The 18,787-nt window shown below is 42.2% G+C and overlaps 1 protein-coding gene across 1 annotated transcript in view; it reads left to right on the top strand.

Moving 5' to 3' along the window:
* The first annotated feature begins 2,965 nt into the window (after positions 1-2,965).
* Positions 2,966-18,787, top strand: part of cntnap5b (contactin associated protein family member 5b) — a 96,266-nt gene continuing 80,444 nt past the window's right edge. The window contains exon 1 of the mRNA XM_062527569.1: positions 2,966-2,987. Coding sequence (XP_062383553.1) covers positions 2,966-2,987 — 22 coding nt within the window. The remainder of the gene's footprint in view (positions 2,988-18,787) is intronic.

An 18,787-nucleotide genomic window follows, 5' to 3' on the forward strand; every position in this document is an offset into this window, starting at 1 on the left:
GTGGACTGGAAGTCATCGCCCGGCCACTGGATCACTTTCCAATCCAATAACTGTCTCCGAGGCGGCAGCGCGAGTGTCAAATGGATCGGCGGCTCAAAAAGTGGACGCTGTACGGACTGGAGTGGGCTGGAGTGAGGGGAGGGGGGGCTATACGCGGGGGAGATTTGTGGGCCGTTTCCTCTCATTACCTGGGCCTCCTCTGCCCTCTCCAGCCCCCATGGAGCCCAATAAAGGATGCGCTTGCCTGAATTGTTTTGTTTTGATCGGGGGGGTCATTCACAGTACAGGAGGAGATACTGCCCTGTACAGCCTGCCAATACTGAAGAGATCTAGTACAGTGAGCATGAAATAATAAGGTCTTCCCATCCACATCAGGAGACTCTGTCAGTCTTTCTCTCTTTTCTTTCTTTCTTTCTTTCTTACTTTTTTTCTATCTTTCCATCCACTTTCTTTCTTTCATTTATTTAGTTTTCCTTCCATCCTCCCTCCCGTCATTTCTCTCTCTCTCTCTCTCTCTCTCTCTCTCTTTAAAACCTCTCTCTGTCTCTCCTCCATATGAATCATGCCCTTTTATCCAAAGCAACTAGCAGCATAGTCGTGAGGCGTACACCCATCAGTCCGCATCCGGGCTGCCAGATTAACCTCTGAGCTCAGCACTGAGAGCGAGTGCCTTCACTCCGCATCTGTGCATCTGTGCCCGTGGTGCCCGTGACGCCACTGCCACTGCCGCCGTGCATCTGTGCCCGTGATGCCACACCACTGCCGTCGTGCATCTGTGCCCGTGATGCCACTGCCACTTCCGCCGCCACCGCCACGGCCGCCTGCTGTTGTCACATTGTGTGTAGGGACACAGTCCCAATCCCGGATCCAGAGTCCAAATAAACCCGCTGCCCAAAGCGTCCATGCAAATGAGGCGTGCTCCGCTCCGCAGCATCGGGGTGCCCACTGGATGCCCGCAGGGTGCCAGTTTGGGCTGTGCCCAGCTGGCGCCGCATGTCCTGCAGGTATTTGCTGCCACCACCACCCCACCCCCCCTCACACACACGCACACACACACACACTCTCTCTCACACAGATACACACGCCATCACTGTCCACACACCTACACACATAGGCACTGACATGATCTGAGTGCACACACACACACACACACACACACACACACACACGCACACACACACACACACACACACACACACACACACACACACACACACAAAAGCACACTTTCCACCTGATTTAAATAATTACTTCTCTTTCCTGGCTTCCGAATTAATTGGATAAATCAGGCAGTTGTGTGTGTGTGTGGCGGGAGTGCTAGCTGAATCGAACACTCACGTAGAGCCCCCCCCCCCCCATCCTCCCTCCACACACACTCACACGCACACACACACACACACACACACACTCCTGGAAGCTTTGGATGAAGAGAGTTGCCACGTGCACTCACATAATTCCAGTGCCAGGGAATGGCAGCGGTAGTATTGCAAGCCAAAGCCAACATCCCCCAACACACACACACAGTCACACACACGCACACACACACAACAGAAAACAGCAGCAGTTGAATGATACAGCCCAGATCTTACGCACGTTCGAAAAATATCTCCTGCAAGGCCATTTGTTTTGCATCCGGTGTACGGAGATAAGTAGGTTTTAATGGAACATACTGTATGAGAGAAAAACGGTTCAGTTTCAGGATATTTCTCGCTTTCTTTCTCTCTCTCTCTCCCCCCCCTCTTCAACCATACAGTATACTGACAGTGACTAGCATGAATCACTCTCCTCACCACACACAGAAAACAGCTTCACAAGAGGGTTATATTTCCATCTTCACCTGGAGCACACATGGAGAGTAGTTTGTCGCCCCCCCCCTCCCTGCGTACCTCTGTTTCTGTGTCCTTATTGTCCTCTTTGCTTTGGGAGAAGAAGAACATGTTAATGCACTCCTCCCTGTCTGATCATTACTCCACATGTTAGATGTAACATCTTGTAAACAAATCTCTATCCCTCTGATGCTAGCAGCGGAGTTCGCAATGTACTTACTGTTTATTCAAAGAGACAGGATGTATTAAAGACATTAGGGATAAGAGTGAGTCTGTGCAATACTCTCCTCATCCCACCCCTATGAAAGACATGTTAACCTAGAAACCGGCAGCCTCTAAATTTATCCTCATATTGAAGTTCTTTTCTGTCGCTAAAATATTAATGCGAAATCCTCATTTTTGTTCCAAATTCCTTTGTCGAAGGCGTGTATATTCAAATTGCTGTCGTCGGATACTCGAGTACGTGTTAAGTGGGGCAAGCTCTTGGAATAATATCCTTGCGTTGACTATATTTGCTTTTGCACAGGAGATTTTAATCAGTTCGGACGGTAAATACTGGTCTCTGTTTCACCGGGGGAGACGACAAGGCCCTACAGAGTAGTACAACAAGCGCCGTTCCGTTTAGCCGGTATCCACTTGAGAGGGATTATGACTTTTTATTTTATGCTGTAGGCTGTAGTGGATAGAGCTAATTTTCTCACCACGGACTCTGGCAATTTGTATTTGAAACAAAAAAATTGGAAGGGAGACAGGAGAGAGAGAGAGAGAGAGAGAGAGAGAGAGAGAGAGAGAGAGAGAGAGAGAGAGAGAGAGAGAGAGAGAGAGGCAGAGAGAGCGAGAGAGAGACATTTTCTTCTTTTAGCAGTTGGTCTACATCACGTTCGCTCCTGGTCAAATGGAGGAAAACAATTTCTGCATGTAATAAGCTTTGAAATGGACCTCCGGCATTCGCTAGCTGTGAATAGAAACAGCGGCGTGCTGATATAATATGACTCACTGTTGGAGCTGCTTTTCCTCTCTCCCATCCACACACACACACACACACACACCCATCCGTGCAGAGACAGGACTGTATAGGCAGGGGCTGCATTGTGTGCTATTTACACTTACAGAGAGGCCCTAATAGTCTCCTTATGGCCATGCAGCCCCTGGTTGACCCAGGTGCGTGACCGTCAGACTCTGCATCCAAAACTCTGACTGGAAAAGACAAACTCGATGCTTTGCACGGAAAGCGGGGGACTCTGGGATGGATGTGGTTCTCTTCAGCTTCTGATTGACTGGACGTAGGCCAAGTCACGAGCAGATTACTCTACTATACTGTATTTTACTGTGCATATAATGTCAGGTCTTTGTAGAGTATGGCTTTTTGTGATAGTAAGTACTGTAAGTAAAGTGTATTTATAGAGCACATTTAACCACAGCTCACACTGACCAAAGTGCCAAAGCGATGACTTTTGGCTGGATGTAAGTGTATTCCACTATATTACCGTATGCATGCTGGTGGGTCTTTGTGAGGATATGTCTCGTATGTGTTTTATTTAAGGCTGAGAGAGCCAGAGTATCTCATTGTATAAACTTGAACTTGAGCTTGTCTGCTTTCTAAATAGATCACAGTAGGAGGCGTGCCGGATCATAGCCAGATGTGTGCCAGATCAGGGCCATATTTGGGCCAGTTTATGACTGGATCTGCTGTTTGTTAGCTACAGTATCTGGATAAGAGAGTTCATATGCTCATCATCAGCAGTAGCAGCACAGGCTCCCTCGCTCTCTCTCTGGCTCACGCTGCAGTCTGGACGGTGGCCGTCTCTGTAGTTGACACGCTGTATGCCGCTGCTGCTGCCCCTACCTACAGGCACCTTTCATTACCCGCATTCTCCTTTCCCAGCCCACAGCCTCCTTTCCCAGCCCACAGCCTCCTTTCCCAGCCTGCAGCCTCCTTTCCCAGCCTGCAGCATCCTGTAGCCCACAGCCTCCTTTCCCAGCCCACAGCCTCCTTTCACAGCCACAGCCTCCTTTCCCAGCACACAGCCTCCTTTCCCAGCACACAGCCTCCTTTCCCAGCACACAGCCTCCTTTCCCAGCCTACAGCCTCCTTTCACAGCCTGCAGCCTCCTGCAGCCTACAGACTCCTTTCCCAGCCTACAGACTCCTTTCCCGGCCTGAACCAACAGCCGTATCTGCCCAGTGCAAATAAAAGCCATTTCATTGGCGATGCTATCTCATGACAGGGCAGCTAATAGACCAATCAGGAGCATATCAAAGGGGGGGACATTAAAGCAGCTGGGATGATCTACAGTATCCGCGGGCCCCAGACCCCTGCTTAAAAAGAGCTCTATTGGAGATAACAAATTGAATGTTATGAATATCAATTCCCTGTCTGGCTGATGTGGCATGATGGGCTGTCAACAGCCCTGATGGAGACCTGCGCTAGCATGGTGTTGGTGTGTGCCACGTGTCAATGACTGTTTTGATAATGGAAAAGTAATAGCATTAAAACAGACTAAAAGTGATTATGAGTTATGCAACGAGTCATTTTTGTTGTTGTCCCACAAATGCTGGGATTTACAGCGATTTAACTGGACAGGCATGACTAATAAAGCAAGCGGGACAGTATTTTGGTACTGTGCACTCTGCCATCAGTTTATCAGTTTCTGGGATTGGTGATCTATTTGGAGCCCCTCCTAATTGTCAACTGCAAATATGCACTGTAGGTTTAGAGACATTACAAACACCGACTGCATCTTTACAATAAAAAACCCTAATCATGCAGACGGTTTACAGTATATGATGTATCATTTAGACAATTTTTTGACATCTTATGACATTTACTATCCAGCCTGTTTGTCACCCACATTGAAACAGAACAAATCAAAGTACTCAAAGGTACTTCACCTCTCTCTCTCTCTCTCTCTCTCTCTCTCTCTCTCTCTCTCTCTCTCTCAGCTCTCCCTCTCTCTCTATACAAAGCTCTATGCTCATTCATTTTTCAAAGTATTTGCATGAGGAGTAATGAACCAGTAACTCTTGAGATGATGGCCCACGCTCGGGAATCCCTGACGGACATTATTCCATCCATTAGTTAACATGAATGAACCATTAATTTAGGAATTAATAAACCATAAGTCAGGTTAAATGCTGAAGTCTATGGTTTATTAACGTGTTACGGGTTATTAATAAATCTATCCAAGCAAAGCACATCACAGCAGTTTCCACTTAACTAATGTCATTTAATGGCATCAGTTAACACGAACAAACCATATTTTTAAAATTGCGTGTTGACAAACATTGTGAAATATCAAGTTCAGTTCTTCATTTTTGATATGTGCCTCCACACAGGAAGCAACAGTGCAGCATGTTGGTGTTCATGGTCAAAACAGACATTCTATTCCATATGAACATTAACTCTTTTAGCAGAGCGCATGTTACAGTACATGGTTGTGCACATACAAAGCAACTTGTAATGCAGATAATGCAAATTCCTTCCCAGTCTTGAGTATGTGTGTGTGTGTTTGTGTGTGTGTGTGTGTGGGTGTGTGTGTGTGTGTGTGTGTGTGTGTGTGTGTGTGTGTGTGTGTGTGCGTGTGTGTGTATGTGCTTGTCCTCCTAAGCAATTGCACCTGTGATCAATGTGTTGTTAGCACTCTGCGCTACAGGTGTGCTGTTCCCTGGGCTATATCTCGTCAGGCTAGTGTTTTAATTCACGCCCTCTATTAGCAACTATTTTGCCAGATATGCATATTTGGTGTAGACTGGGCCTGAGGTTTTGTGTGTGTGTGTGGGTGTGGGTGTGGGTATGCATTTATGGTGTAGCCTGAGGTTCTTATTGCCTCCATACAGCAGAGACAGATAAACAAAGTCTCCTTTGATCTTTTCAAAGATACTTTCTTTGCCTCCCCAAAAATGCCTTTATTACAGACAATGATTTCCTCCACTGCTAAATTAATGTCAGTAAACAATGGGGTTCTTGTTTAGATACGCCGTCTAGCCCAGACAGATACATGCAAGATGAAAGGTATATTACAGTAAGTGGAATTCTGTCTAGAGACAGAATAGACCAAATAAAAAACCCTCAAACATTTGGACAAAATAAATCCATAACAACACATGTTTATCCAAAGGCCGACACTATAGGACACTGAGATGAGAACTCATCCCAGGTTTCCATAGGCCTACCAGCTGTGGCTAGTGCACGGTGGATTTATAAGTATATACTCTATATGATTTATAAGTATATACTGTATACTCCATGTTATCAAGTCTGTATAAGCTGAGGTGACATTAAGAATAGAGTCTGCAAGCGGATGAGTACAGTATGTACTGATTTGTATTCACACAGTAATACCCTGAATGAGGAGGGCTGTCCTATGAGGATAATGCACAGGCATGGCATTCAGATTGTTCCTCTTGCGTAGGTTTTGTGTTTTTGGCTCATGAATCTAAAAAGGAAGAATCAGTCCACGTGAGCCAGCTGTTTTTCCCCTGATATTCAACCATTTGGGTTGCTGCCTTTTCCAGCATATCTGACAGAAGCACCCTACAGATCCCCTCGCATTGAATGCATTTCTTTTTTTTTTTTTTTACACTTTTATACTTTTTATCTGGTCTTTAAGATGAGGCAACATAGGCCTTCCTTCCAGAAGTGTTGGTGCTAGTGGGTTTTTTTTCCTCCTCCCATCGCGTTTCTTGAGGGGAATCAGGATGAGTTTTACCGCAAGTCTTCATCAGATAAGAACCCGATCCACTGCTGCTCAGTCTTGCATCATCCACACGGCTCGTAGCCAGCCAGCCAGCCAGGCAGTCAGCGGAACAGCGGCAGTCAAACCAGGTCAGATTAAATTTGCACAGGCCGTAAATGCGGCGTGGAAGTGTGGCCGAGGAACTCCCGTTTAATTAACACATCGTAATGATCAACGTCTGCACATTTCCTTTACCGATGGATATCCGATTGTACTGCGCAGCTTCGATCGGCAGAGAAAGAAAGACAGAGAAAGAGAGAGAGAGGGCGGAGATGATGAAAATTGAATGTGTTTTCTCTTCTTCTTAATCAATACGGACAGCCGGGTTGCTGTGTCTCAACCAGTCATTTTATCCTGAAAAGCTGCAGGCAAGCGGAGTCAGAGGGATGGCATTAACACAGCCCCAGTCCCCATGCGTTAATCTGCCCACATGTTGTCGAGGGGCTTTATCTCGGAGAACATGATTACACAGATCTTACACGTGTCTGGCGGTGTCACTCAATGCTCGGAGTAATTAAAGGGCTTCGTCTTTATTTAGGGCATGAGTTCGTGCTGCTTTCAATCAGGGGGGCACGAGGGTCACGTCACGGAACGGAAATGATCTCAGGTTGACCTCGCATGACCTGAACTTCGACATGAGGGGGTATGACACCAGTAGAACACGGCAATAGCTCCTATAGCTTTATATGGTGATGGTGATAAATAATACTATTGCTATAATCAAATAGATGCGGGCATGAACACACACATGAACACATACACACACACACACACACACACACACACACACACACACACACACACACACACACACATACACCCACGCAGGGAGAGAGAGCACTTGTTTGCCTGAATATAAATGCATTACATTACATTTTGACAATCTTACTACTGCTCCTTAAATTACCTTAAATTATTTAATCATTGAAATACAATGGTGAGTATTAAACAAGTAATCTAATGCTATTTCATATTGGTTCATATTTAACTTTATAGTGGTATGTGTGTATGCATGCATGACTATATATAGAAAACCATTGGTATGCATAGGCATGCAGTTTCCCTTTCTAGAATTTAAGGCATAATAAATGTGTTTGTTAATTATTTATGTTAACAGACATACAGGCAGACACACAGTACGCCCTGTGCATAGAGACACATACAATATGCTCAATAGAGATAGACATATACAGTACATACATACTGTACATTATGCACAGAGAGGCATGGAACCCTTTATAGGCAAAGAGAATAACTAAAGTGTGCCGTGAGCAGCTAGCCTATAGCTCCCCCATGGCTCCCTGTGTTGGGTGTAATTGTCCACCAATAAAGGCTCAGCGTTGTGTTCCGTGTTCCGTGTTCTGCTTGAGAGCGCATCTGCTTGTCTGTGTTTCCAGGAATGCCTGTGTGCTCACGTTCTCAAGAGGAAGCCTCTCATTGCACACACTCCGCCTTTTCCACCTGCACGTTAAACACACAGCAGGCAATAACATCTCTGCAACAGAGTTGTTTGGAAATCTATTCTGCGCCGTGTGTGTGTGTGTTTGTGTGTTTGTGTGTGTGTGTGTGTGTGCGTGTGTGTGTTGTGTGTGTGTGGATGTATATGTGTGCAAGCCTGTCTGTGTGTGCTATACGTGTGTATGTGTACATATGTGCGTGTGCGTGTGTGTATGTGTGTGTGTGTGTATACATACAGTACATGGGTGTCTTTGTGTACTGTATGTGTATAATGTGCGTATGTGTAAATGTGTGTGTGTTTGTTTGTGTGCGTATGTGTAAATGTGTGTGTGTGTGTGTGTGTGTGTGTGTGTGTTTCCTTGACCGCGTGAGTTCTGCAGGTATCTCACTAGAGTCCACGTAGAGGCTGGATAGAGACGTGTGCACCATGAAAGATGCATGTTCTTCCCACAGTGAGAAACCCCCAGCAGCATTTTGATTACCAGAACACACTGTGAATCACACATTCTCTCCCTCTCTCTCTCTCCTTCTCTCTCTCTCTATCCTTCTCTCTCTCCATCATCTCTTCCTCTCTTCCTCTCTTTCTCCTTCTTTCTCTCCATGTCTCTCTCTCTCTCACTTTATAAATATGTGTGTGTGTGTGTGTGTGTGTGTGTGTGTAGTGATGGTGTTGGTTGTAAGGTGAGAAAAGCCTCTTAGGGATTACATTAGAGTGGAGCCTTCAGCATGCCAAACCCAGGACAGGAGGCATAGCCATAAACCATTAAAGCTGAAAATAAAATAAAAAAAAGACAGAGAAATGCTTGTGGGAGCACCTGTTGTGTGTGTGTGTGTGTGTGTGTGTGTGTGTGTGTGTGCGTGCGTGCGTGCGTGCGTGCGTGCGTGTGTGTGGTGTGTGTGTGTGTGTGTGTGTGTGTGTGTGTGTGTGTGTGTGTGTGTGTGTGTGTGTGTGTGTGTGTGAGAGAGAGAGAGAGAGAGAGAGAGAGAGAGAGAGAGAGAGGAGAGAGAGAGGGGGGGGGGGGGGAGAGAGAGAGAGTGTGTGTGTTGTGAGAGAGAGAGAGGAACAGAGAATAGCCACAAAAAGTAGATGGGCAAAAAAAACCTGGAAGAAAGGGAGAAAGAGAGGAATAGAGAGACAGGTGAATAGACTGTATAGACAGAGAGAGAATGATAGATTAGGGAAGAAGGGAAAGAGGTGGGGTAGCACTTCCTTTTACAGTCCCCTAATTACTAGGTATTTACCAGGTAACAACATGGTAATATTAAGTAATTATGTGGTAACTAATATAGGTAAAAAGAGGGTAACTACAGAGTAAATATAAAACAATTACATAGAAACGTCTTAACTATTACAAAGAAACTATTCTGAATTAATGTTTAATTACTTCTGAGAATGTACAGGTTACTACGGAATAATTATGACACAATTACTACATAAAAAGAAAGAAATTATGGCCATGTTCCCTAGTAATATCATTCAATATTTCAGCCATTCCGTTACCTACCATGTAATTATGTGGTAACTATACTGGTAAAAATGAGGGTAACTACAGAGTAAATATAAAACCATTACATAGAAATGTCTTAACTATTACAAAGAAACTATTCTGAATTAAGGGTCAATTACTTCTGTAAAATAAAGGTAACTACAGGATAATTATTACACAATTACCACATAAAGAAGGAGTAATCATGGCCATGTTACCTAGTAGTACCATTCAATATTTCAACCATTCAATTACTTATTTAATATGTAATTGTGCTACTTTGGCTGGTATTAAAATAGTATTTACTGGGAAAGAACAAAGTTGTTTCTAGGAAACTACATTCTTTATTTCCCTTTTATTTTGCTGTCATCACCAGCACATAGGCCTATACCCATTTATCATGCATGGGTTTATTCAGTACTTACCTCATAACAACAACTCCATCAGGGTCCATCTTCCTTATTACTGGGTCATTGTACATACTGATTAAAATGTACTTGGTAAATACTACATGGTTGTTTCCATTGTACTGATGTCCGCACCTAATTGTCACCATGCATTTTCTGCAATATTACCTGATTAAACTGAACTAATTTCCAGGTAAATAAGATGAAACTGGACTGGAAAAGAAAGCCTGAATTTTTACCATGTTTTTAAGAACCACTTACCAAGTAATTATACAAAGACATTCTTTTAACTCCAACCTGTATACATTCTGCAATATTACCAGGTTATAAATAAGTAAATAAGACGAAACTGGACTGGAAAAGAAAGTATGAATTGTTTCCATTTTATTAACAGCTTCTTTCTAACTAATTACACAATGATCCATTTATTATTAATTCAATCCATTCAAGTTATGACCGTGCATTTTCTTCAGTATTACCAGGTTATTCACAAGTATTTTCTAAGTAAATAAAATGAAACTGGACTGGAAAAGAAAGTCTGGATTATTCCCACATTGTTAACAACTGCTTTCCAAGTAATTACACAATGATCCATTTATTTTTCATTCCATCCATTCAAGTTATGATCATGCATTTTCTTCGGTGTTACCAGGTTATTCACAACTATTTTCTAGGTAACTAAGACGAAACTGGACTGGAAAAGAAAGTATGAATTGTTTCCATTTTATTAACAGCTTCTTTCTAACTAATTACACAATGATCCATTTAATTTTCATTCCATCCATTCAAGTTATGATCATGCATTTTCTTCGGTGTTACCAGGTTATTCACAACTATTTTCTAGGTAACTAAGACGAAACTGAACTGGAAAAGAAAGTATGGATTATTCTCACATTGTTAACAACTACTTTCCAAGTAATTACACAATGATCCATTTATTATTAATTCCATGCATCCATTCAAGTTATGACCGTGCATTTTCTTCAGTATTACCAGGTTATTCACAAGTATTTTCTAGGTAACTAAGACGAAACTGGACTGGAAAAGAAAGTATGAATTGTTTCCATTTTATTAACAGCTTCTTTCTAACTAATTACACAATGATCCATTTATTTTTCATTCCATCCATTCAAGTTATGATCATGCATTTTCTTCGGTGTTACCAGGTTATTCACAACTATTTTCTAGGCAACTAAGACGAAACTGGACTGGAAAAGAAAGTATGGATTATTCTCACATTGTTAACAACTGCTTTCCAAGTAATTACACAATGATCCATTGATTTTTCATTCCATCCATTCAAGTTATGATCATGCATTTTCTTCGGTGTTACCAGGTTATTCACAACTATTTTCTAGGCAACTAAGACGAAACTGGACTGGAAAAGAAAGTATGGATTATTCTCACATTGTTAACAACTGCTTTCCAAGTAATTACACAATGATCCATTGATTTTTCATTCCATCCATTCAAGTTATGATCATGCATTTTCTTCGGTGTTACCAGGTTATTCACAACTATTTTCTAGGTAACTAAAACGAAACTGGACTGGAAAAGAAAGTCTGGATTATTCTCACATTGTTAACAACTACTTTCCAAGTAATTACACAATGATCCATTTATTATTAATTCCATCCATTCAAGTTATGACCGTGCATTTTCTTCAGTATTACCAGGTTATTCACAAGTATTTTCTAAGTAAGTAAAATGAAACTGGACTGGAAAAGAAAGTCTGGATTATTCTCACGTTGTTAACAATTACTTTCCAAGTAATTAGGGCCTACACAATGATCCATTTATTATTAATTCCATCCATTCAAGTTATGACCATGCATTTTCTTCAGTATTACCAGGTCATTAACAACTATTTTCTAAGTAATTAAGATGAAACTGGACTGGAAAAGGAAGTATGAATAAATTCACTATTTAGGTAATTCTTATTTACACATTCATCACGCATGCATTACACTCAATCTTCAATAGTTTTCAATAGGCTAACTTTCAGTTTCAGGTAGGCTATCGAATGCAATACAACCAACATCCAAGCAGTAAATAAATCATACATAAACATTGCTTTTGCTTTGCATTAAAATAAAATACCACTATAGCCGACAGTTATTCAGTAAATACATAAAAAAAATGAGTACGCTACCCAACCACTTGTCAGAGTTCATGTTGCAGGCCTGTAACGTTGCTAGTGTGCGTTAAGCCTAAAACCAAAACGGCTCTTTCACGCCACTCCAGCAGCGCAACAGACAACTCACTGTGCAGGCTAGTTATGGATGGACAGACGTCTTCAGCGAGGCTCGTGGTCCGTGGAGATTCGGAGAGAGGAAAAGTGCGAGTGGCAGTGCAGGCTATATCACACAAAGTCATTCGTGCTAACAGCTAGGTCTGCTGACTAGCTGAAGAAGGCTTTATACTCACGGGAAACTCTCGGTCGCAGTCCTCGAAATATTCACTTCCAAGTTCCAACACAACTTCACCGTCTAGCAGTAATGTTTAAGTGAGTCTTTTACCCACTAAACACAAAGGCTATACATGTGTTAGGCTGCAGTAAACTTCTCCCTCTAAGCAGTCGTTCTCCCTTCTTCTCACCGTGCTTCTCCGTGGTGTAGGCTAGTTAGTTTCTCCCGCATGTATTTCCTGACCCTTGACATCTAGCTCAATTTTCATTGGCTCAAATAATACAAACGTAACACAAAATACACATTTCCATTCTTTTCACTTTTAGAATCAAAACATAATATCTTGACAACATTTCAGTAACTATGACATTATAAGCAAAATATTTTCAGCCTACCCATACTGAAAACAAGACAAGAGTCAACGTTTTCAGTATGGGTAGGCTGAAAATATTTTGCTTTCATTATAATTTCATTATAAACAAAATATAATTTAATTATCAATCAAAACATAATATCTTGACAACATTTCAGTAACTATGAAATTATACACAAAATATTTTCATCTAAACCAATGCATGAAATTCAACAAACATGACTGCGTGCCTACAAGAGTCAACGTTTTCAGTATGGATAGGCTGAAAATATTTTGCTTATAATGTCATAGTTACTGAAATGTTGTCAAGATATTATGTTTTGATTCTAAAAGTGAAAAGAATGGAAATGTGTATTTTGTGTTAGGCCTACGTTTGTATTATTTGAGCCAATGAAAATTGAGCTAGGTCAAGGGTCAGGAAATACATGAGGGAGAAACTAACGACACCACGGAGAAGCACGGTGAGAAGAAGGGAGAACGACTGTCTAAAGGGAGAAGTTTACTGCAGCCTAACACATGTATAGCCTTTGTGTTTAGTGGGTAAAAGACTCACTTAAACATTACTGCTAGACGGTGAAGTTGTGTTGGAAGTGAATATTTCGAGGACTGCAACCGAGAGTTTCCCGTGAGTATAAAGCCTTCTTCAGCTAGTCAGCAAGACCTAGCTGTTAGCACGAATGACTTTGTGTGATATAGCCTGCACGGCCACTCGCACTCTTCCTCTCTCCGAATCTCCACGGACCACGAGTCTCGCTGAAGACGTCTGTCCATCCATAATTAGCCTGCACAGTGAGTTGTCTGTTGCGCTGCTGGAGTGGCGTGAAAGAGCCGTTTTGGTTTTAGGCTTCAACGCACACTAGCAACGTTACAGGCCTGCAACATGAACTCTGACAACTGGTTGGGTAGCGTACTAATTTTTTTTATGTATTTACTAAATAACTGTCGGCTATAGTGGTATTTTATTTTAATGCAAAGCAAAAGCAATGTTTATGTATGATTTATTTACTGCTTGGATGTTGTATTACATTCGATAGCCTACCTGAAACTGAAAGTTAGCCTATTGAAAACTATTGAAGATTGAGTGTAATGCATGCGTGATGAATGTGTAAATAAGAATAACCTAAATAGTGAATTTATTCATACTTCCTTTTCCAGTCCAGTTTCATCTTAATTACTTAGAAAATAGTTGTTAATAACCTGGTAATACTGCAGAAAATGCATGGTCATAACTTGAATGGATGGAATTAATAATAAATGGATCATTGTGTAATTAGCCTACTTGGAAAGTAATTGTTAACAACGTGAGAATAATCCAGACTTTCTTTTCCAGTCCAGTTTCATTTTACTTACTTAGAAAATACTTGTGAATAACCTGGTAATACTGAAGAAAATGCACGGTCATAACTTGAATGGATGGAATTAATAATACATGGATCATTGTGTAATTACTTGGAAAGTAGTTGTTAACAATGTGAGAATAATCCAGACTTTCTTTTCCAGTCCAGTTTCGTTTTAGTTACCTAGAAAATAGTTGTGAATAACCTGGTAACACCGAAGAAAATGCATGATCATAACTTGAATGGATGGAATGAAAAATCAATGGATCATTGTGTAATTACTTGGAAAGCAGTTGTTAACAATGTGAGAATAATCCATACTTTCTTTTCCAGTCCAGTTTCGTTTTAGTTGCCTAGAAAATAGTTGTGAATAACCTGGTAACACCGAAGAAAATGCATGATCATAACTTGAATGGATGGAATGAAAAATAAATGGATCATTGTGTAATTAGTTAGAAAGAAGCTGTTAATAAAATGGAAACAATTCATACTTTCTTTTCCAGTCCAGTTTCGTCTTAGTTACCTAGAAAATACTTGTGAATAACCTGGTAATACTGAAGAAAATGCACGGTCATAACTTGAATGGATGCATGGAATTAATAATAAATGGATCATTGTGTAATTACTTGGAAAGTAGTTGTTAACAATGTGAGAATAATCCATACTTTCTTTTCCAGTTCAGTTTCGTCTTAGTTACCTAGAAAATAGTTGTGAATAACCTGGTAACACCGAAAGAAAATGCATGATCATAACTTGAATGGATGGAATGAAAATTAAATGGATCATTGTGTAATTAGTTAGAAAGAAGCTGTTAATAAAATGGAAACAATTCATACTTTCTTTTCCAGTCCAGTTTCGTCTTAGTTACCTAGAAAATAGTTGTGAATAACCTGGTAACACCGAAGAAAATGCATGATCATAACTTGAATGGATGGAATGAAAAATAAATGGATCATTGTGTAATTACTTGGAAAGCAGTTGTTAACAATGTGGGAATAATCCAGACTTTCTTTTCCAGTCCAGTTTCATTTTATTTACTTAGAAAATACTTGTGAATAACCTGGTAATACTGAAGAAAATGCACGGTCATAACTTGAATGGATTGAATTAAAAATAAATGGATCATTGTGTAATTAGTTAGAAAGAAGCTGTTAATAAAATGGAAACAATTCATACTTTCTTTTCCAGTCCAGTTTCGTCTTATTTACTTATTTATAACCTGGTAATATTGCAGAATGTATACATGGTAGGTTGGAGTTAAAAGAATGTCTTTGTGTAATTACTTGGTAAGTGGTTCTTAAAAACATGGTAAAAATTCAGGCTTTCTTTTCCAGTCCAGTTTCATCTTATTTACCTGGAAATTAGTTCAGTTTAATCAGGTAATATTGCAGAAAATGCATGGTGACAATTAGGTGCGGACATCAGTACAATGGAAACAACCATGTAGTATTTACCAAGTACATTTTAATCAGTATGTACAATGACCCAGTAATAAGGAAGATGGACCCTGATGGAGTTGTTGTTATGAGGTAAGTACTGAATAAACCCATGCATGATAAATGGGTATAGGCCTATGTGCTGGTGATGACAGCAAAATAAAAGGGAAATAAAGAATGTAGTTTCCTAGAAACAACTTTGTTCTTTCCCAGTAAATACTATTTTAATACCAGCCAAAGTAGCACAATTACATATTAAATAAGTAATTGAATGGTTGAAATATTGAATGGTACTACTAGGTAACATGGCCATGATTTCTCATTCTTTATGTGGTAATTGTGTAATAATTATCCTGTAGTTACCTTTATTTTACAGAAGTAATTGACCCTTAATTCAGAATAGTTTCTTTGTAATAGTTAAGACATTTCTATGTAATGCTTTTATATTTACTCTGTAGTTACCCTCATTTTTACCAGTATAGTTACCACATAATTACATGGTAGGTAACGGAATGGCTGAAATATTGAATGATGTTACTAGGGAACATGGCCATAATTTCTTTCTTTTTTTGTAGTAATTGTGTCATAATTATTCTGTAGTAACCTGTATATTCTCAGAAGTAATTAAACATTAATTCAGAATAGTTTCTTTGTAATAGTTAAGACATTTCTATGTAATTGTTTTATATTTACTCTGTAGTTACCCTCTTTTTACCTATATTAGTTACCACATAATTACTTAATATTACCATGTTGTTACCTGGTAAATACCTAGTAATTAGGGGACTGTAAAAGGAAGTGCTACCAGAGGTGGATAGAGAGAAAAGCTGACAGAGAAAGAGAGAGAGAATTGGAGAGAAGGAGGTTGTTGAAGAGAAAATGGAGGTTCACGCTGTGGCCTGATGCACAGGTTTTTCCATTAAACAGAGCATGAGATTAGCGTTCAGCATCAAACAGGAGCGGCGGTGGCGGTGGGGGTGGTGGGGATGGTGATGGGGGTGGGGGTGGAGACGGTGACGGTGACGGCGGCAACAGTAGCCGTGGTAGCGGCAGGGGTGGGCATTCTCTAATAGCCATGCTCTCATTCTTTTAAGCCACACTTGTGAGAGCTTTGGACTGTTTAACTCAGCACAGCACAGCACAGCACAGCAAAGTAGAGTAGAGTGGAGTAGAGAGGAGTGAAGCAGAGCGCAGTGCAGTGTGTGTGTGTGTGTGTGTGTGTGTGTTTGTGTGTGTGTGTGTGTGTTTGTGTGTGTGTGTGTGTGTATATGTGTGTGTGTGTGTGTGTGTGTGTGTGTGTGTGTGTGTTTGTGTGTGTGTGTGTGCATAGCAGTGCAGTAGCAGCAGCAGTAGCAGCAGACACCCCCGGCTCGTGCATTAGGCTGGAGCGAGCGCGGGAGGCCAATGCATGTTTAATGTGTGTGTGGGGCCGCGTCACACCGTCTCAGTCTCACCGGACCACACACACACACACACACACACACACACACTCACTCACCCTCCCATGGGGGAGAGACACCTGAGAGACCAAAACGCTGGGAATCGGGCCCAGGTAGCCGCTGAACACCTGGGCTGCCAGAGCAGTGCGTTTTGTGGAGGAGCAGAAGCCAGAGGTGGTCGGTGAAGGTGAATCTAAACGCTGAGTATGGGAGCAGGGCATTCTGTAAACATGAATGTTTAATCTCCGTACGTTTGAGCCTCCTCTCCCTCCTTAGCTTGCGTAAGACACCGACCGCGCTCGCGCGCGCGCGCAGTTATCTACCGCCACGTATTGTTCTGACAAGGTTGAGGTGTGATCTCGGCGGGTGCAATTATACGTCGCACATTTCCAAAGACACGAAAAGGGATTTTAACAGTCCAATGAGCCGTGAATCATCTAAACTGCCTTTGGCAGCGCTGCAATGCTTTCTTGCCATTTTTAGTCTTGCCTTGCATCGCCTTGTAAGTGTGTCCCCAGATGTGTGTTTTTCTTTTTTTTGTGCCTTTTGCGCGCACACACACACACACACACACACACACACACACACACACACACACACTCACACACTCTGTCTTGTGAGCTTATAGCTTCTGACAGGCACATCAGCACATTTAGTGTTTCTTTGTGCCTGGTGACGTGGCTGTTTGATGTGGTTTCTGAGGGCTGTTTTTCTCTACCCGTTTTTAGATGACTAGTTGTGTGCGTGTGTGTGTGTGTGTGTGTGTGTGTGTGTGTGTGTGTGTGTGTGTGTTTGTATGTGTGTTCGTGTGTGTGAATGTATGTGTGTATGTGTGCGTGCGTGTGTGCGTGTGTGCGTGTGCGTGTGTGTGTGTGTATGTGTGTGCATGTGTGTGCATGTACAGTATGTGTGAGTGCATGTGTGTATGTGTTGTGTGTGTGTGTGTGTGTGTGTGAATATGTGTGTATGTGTGTGTGTGTGTGTGTGTGTGTGTGTGTGTGTAGCCCCTTGGTTCTGCATTGATGGTGAGGCGAGTAGACTTGTGTGTCCTCAAACTCCATCCCCAGCTCATTAACCTGCTTTCTCAGGCCCCACTCTGCTCAGCATGGGCCAGTAGCACCTCCTCAACACACAGGGACACATCAGAGGGGAGGGGAGGGGAGGAGAGGGGAAGAGAGGGGAGGAGAGGAGAGGAGGAGAGGACGGGGGAGAGGAGAGGAGAGGAGAGGAGGAGTAGAGGACAGGTGGGGAAGGGAGGGGAGAGGAGAGGAGAGGAAAGCTCAGAGGAGAGGAGAGGAAGGGAGGGGAGAGGAGAGGAGAGAGGGGAGGAGAGGAGCGGAGGGGAGGGGAGAGGGAGGGGGATTCGCACCTCCTGCATGCAGGGGGACACACAACAGGGGAAGGGCCACCGCAGGCGAATGTGTCTGAACCAGCTCCCGCCAGGGAAACACTGTGTGTGTGTGTGTGTGTGTGTGTGTGTGTGTGTGTGTGTGTGTGTGTGTGTGTGTGTGTGTGTGTGTGTGTGTGTGTGTGTGTGTGTGTGTGTGTGTGTGTGTGTGTGTGTGTGTGTGTGTGTGTGTGTGTGTGTGTGCGTGTGCGTGTGCGTGTGTGTGACTGAGCATTTTTGTGTGTCATGAAGATGTGTGTATATTTGGACATTTTATGTGAATGTGTGCACACTTGTTTGTGTGGAAGCTGTGTGTATCCCTGTCAGTGTGTGTGTGTGTGTGTGTGTGTGTGTGTGTGTGTGTGTGTGTGTGTGTGTGTGTGTGTGTGTGTGTGTGTGTGTGAGTTGGCGTGAAGAGACTGCAGTGAAGAGCAGGTGGATGAGCTAACTGTTTTCTCAGTCCCGCGGCGCATAAGAGAGACAGATAACCCCC

Source organism: Sardina pilchardus, chromosome 23 (assembly GCF_963854185.1).
Source record: "Sardina pilchardus chromosome 23, fSarPil1.1, whole genome shotgun sequence".
Taxonomy (NCBI): domain Eukaryota; kingdom Metazoa; phylum Chordata; class Actinopteri; order Clupeiformes; family Clupeidae; genus Sardina; species Sardina pilchardus.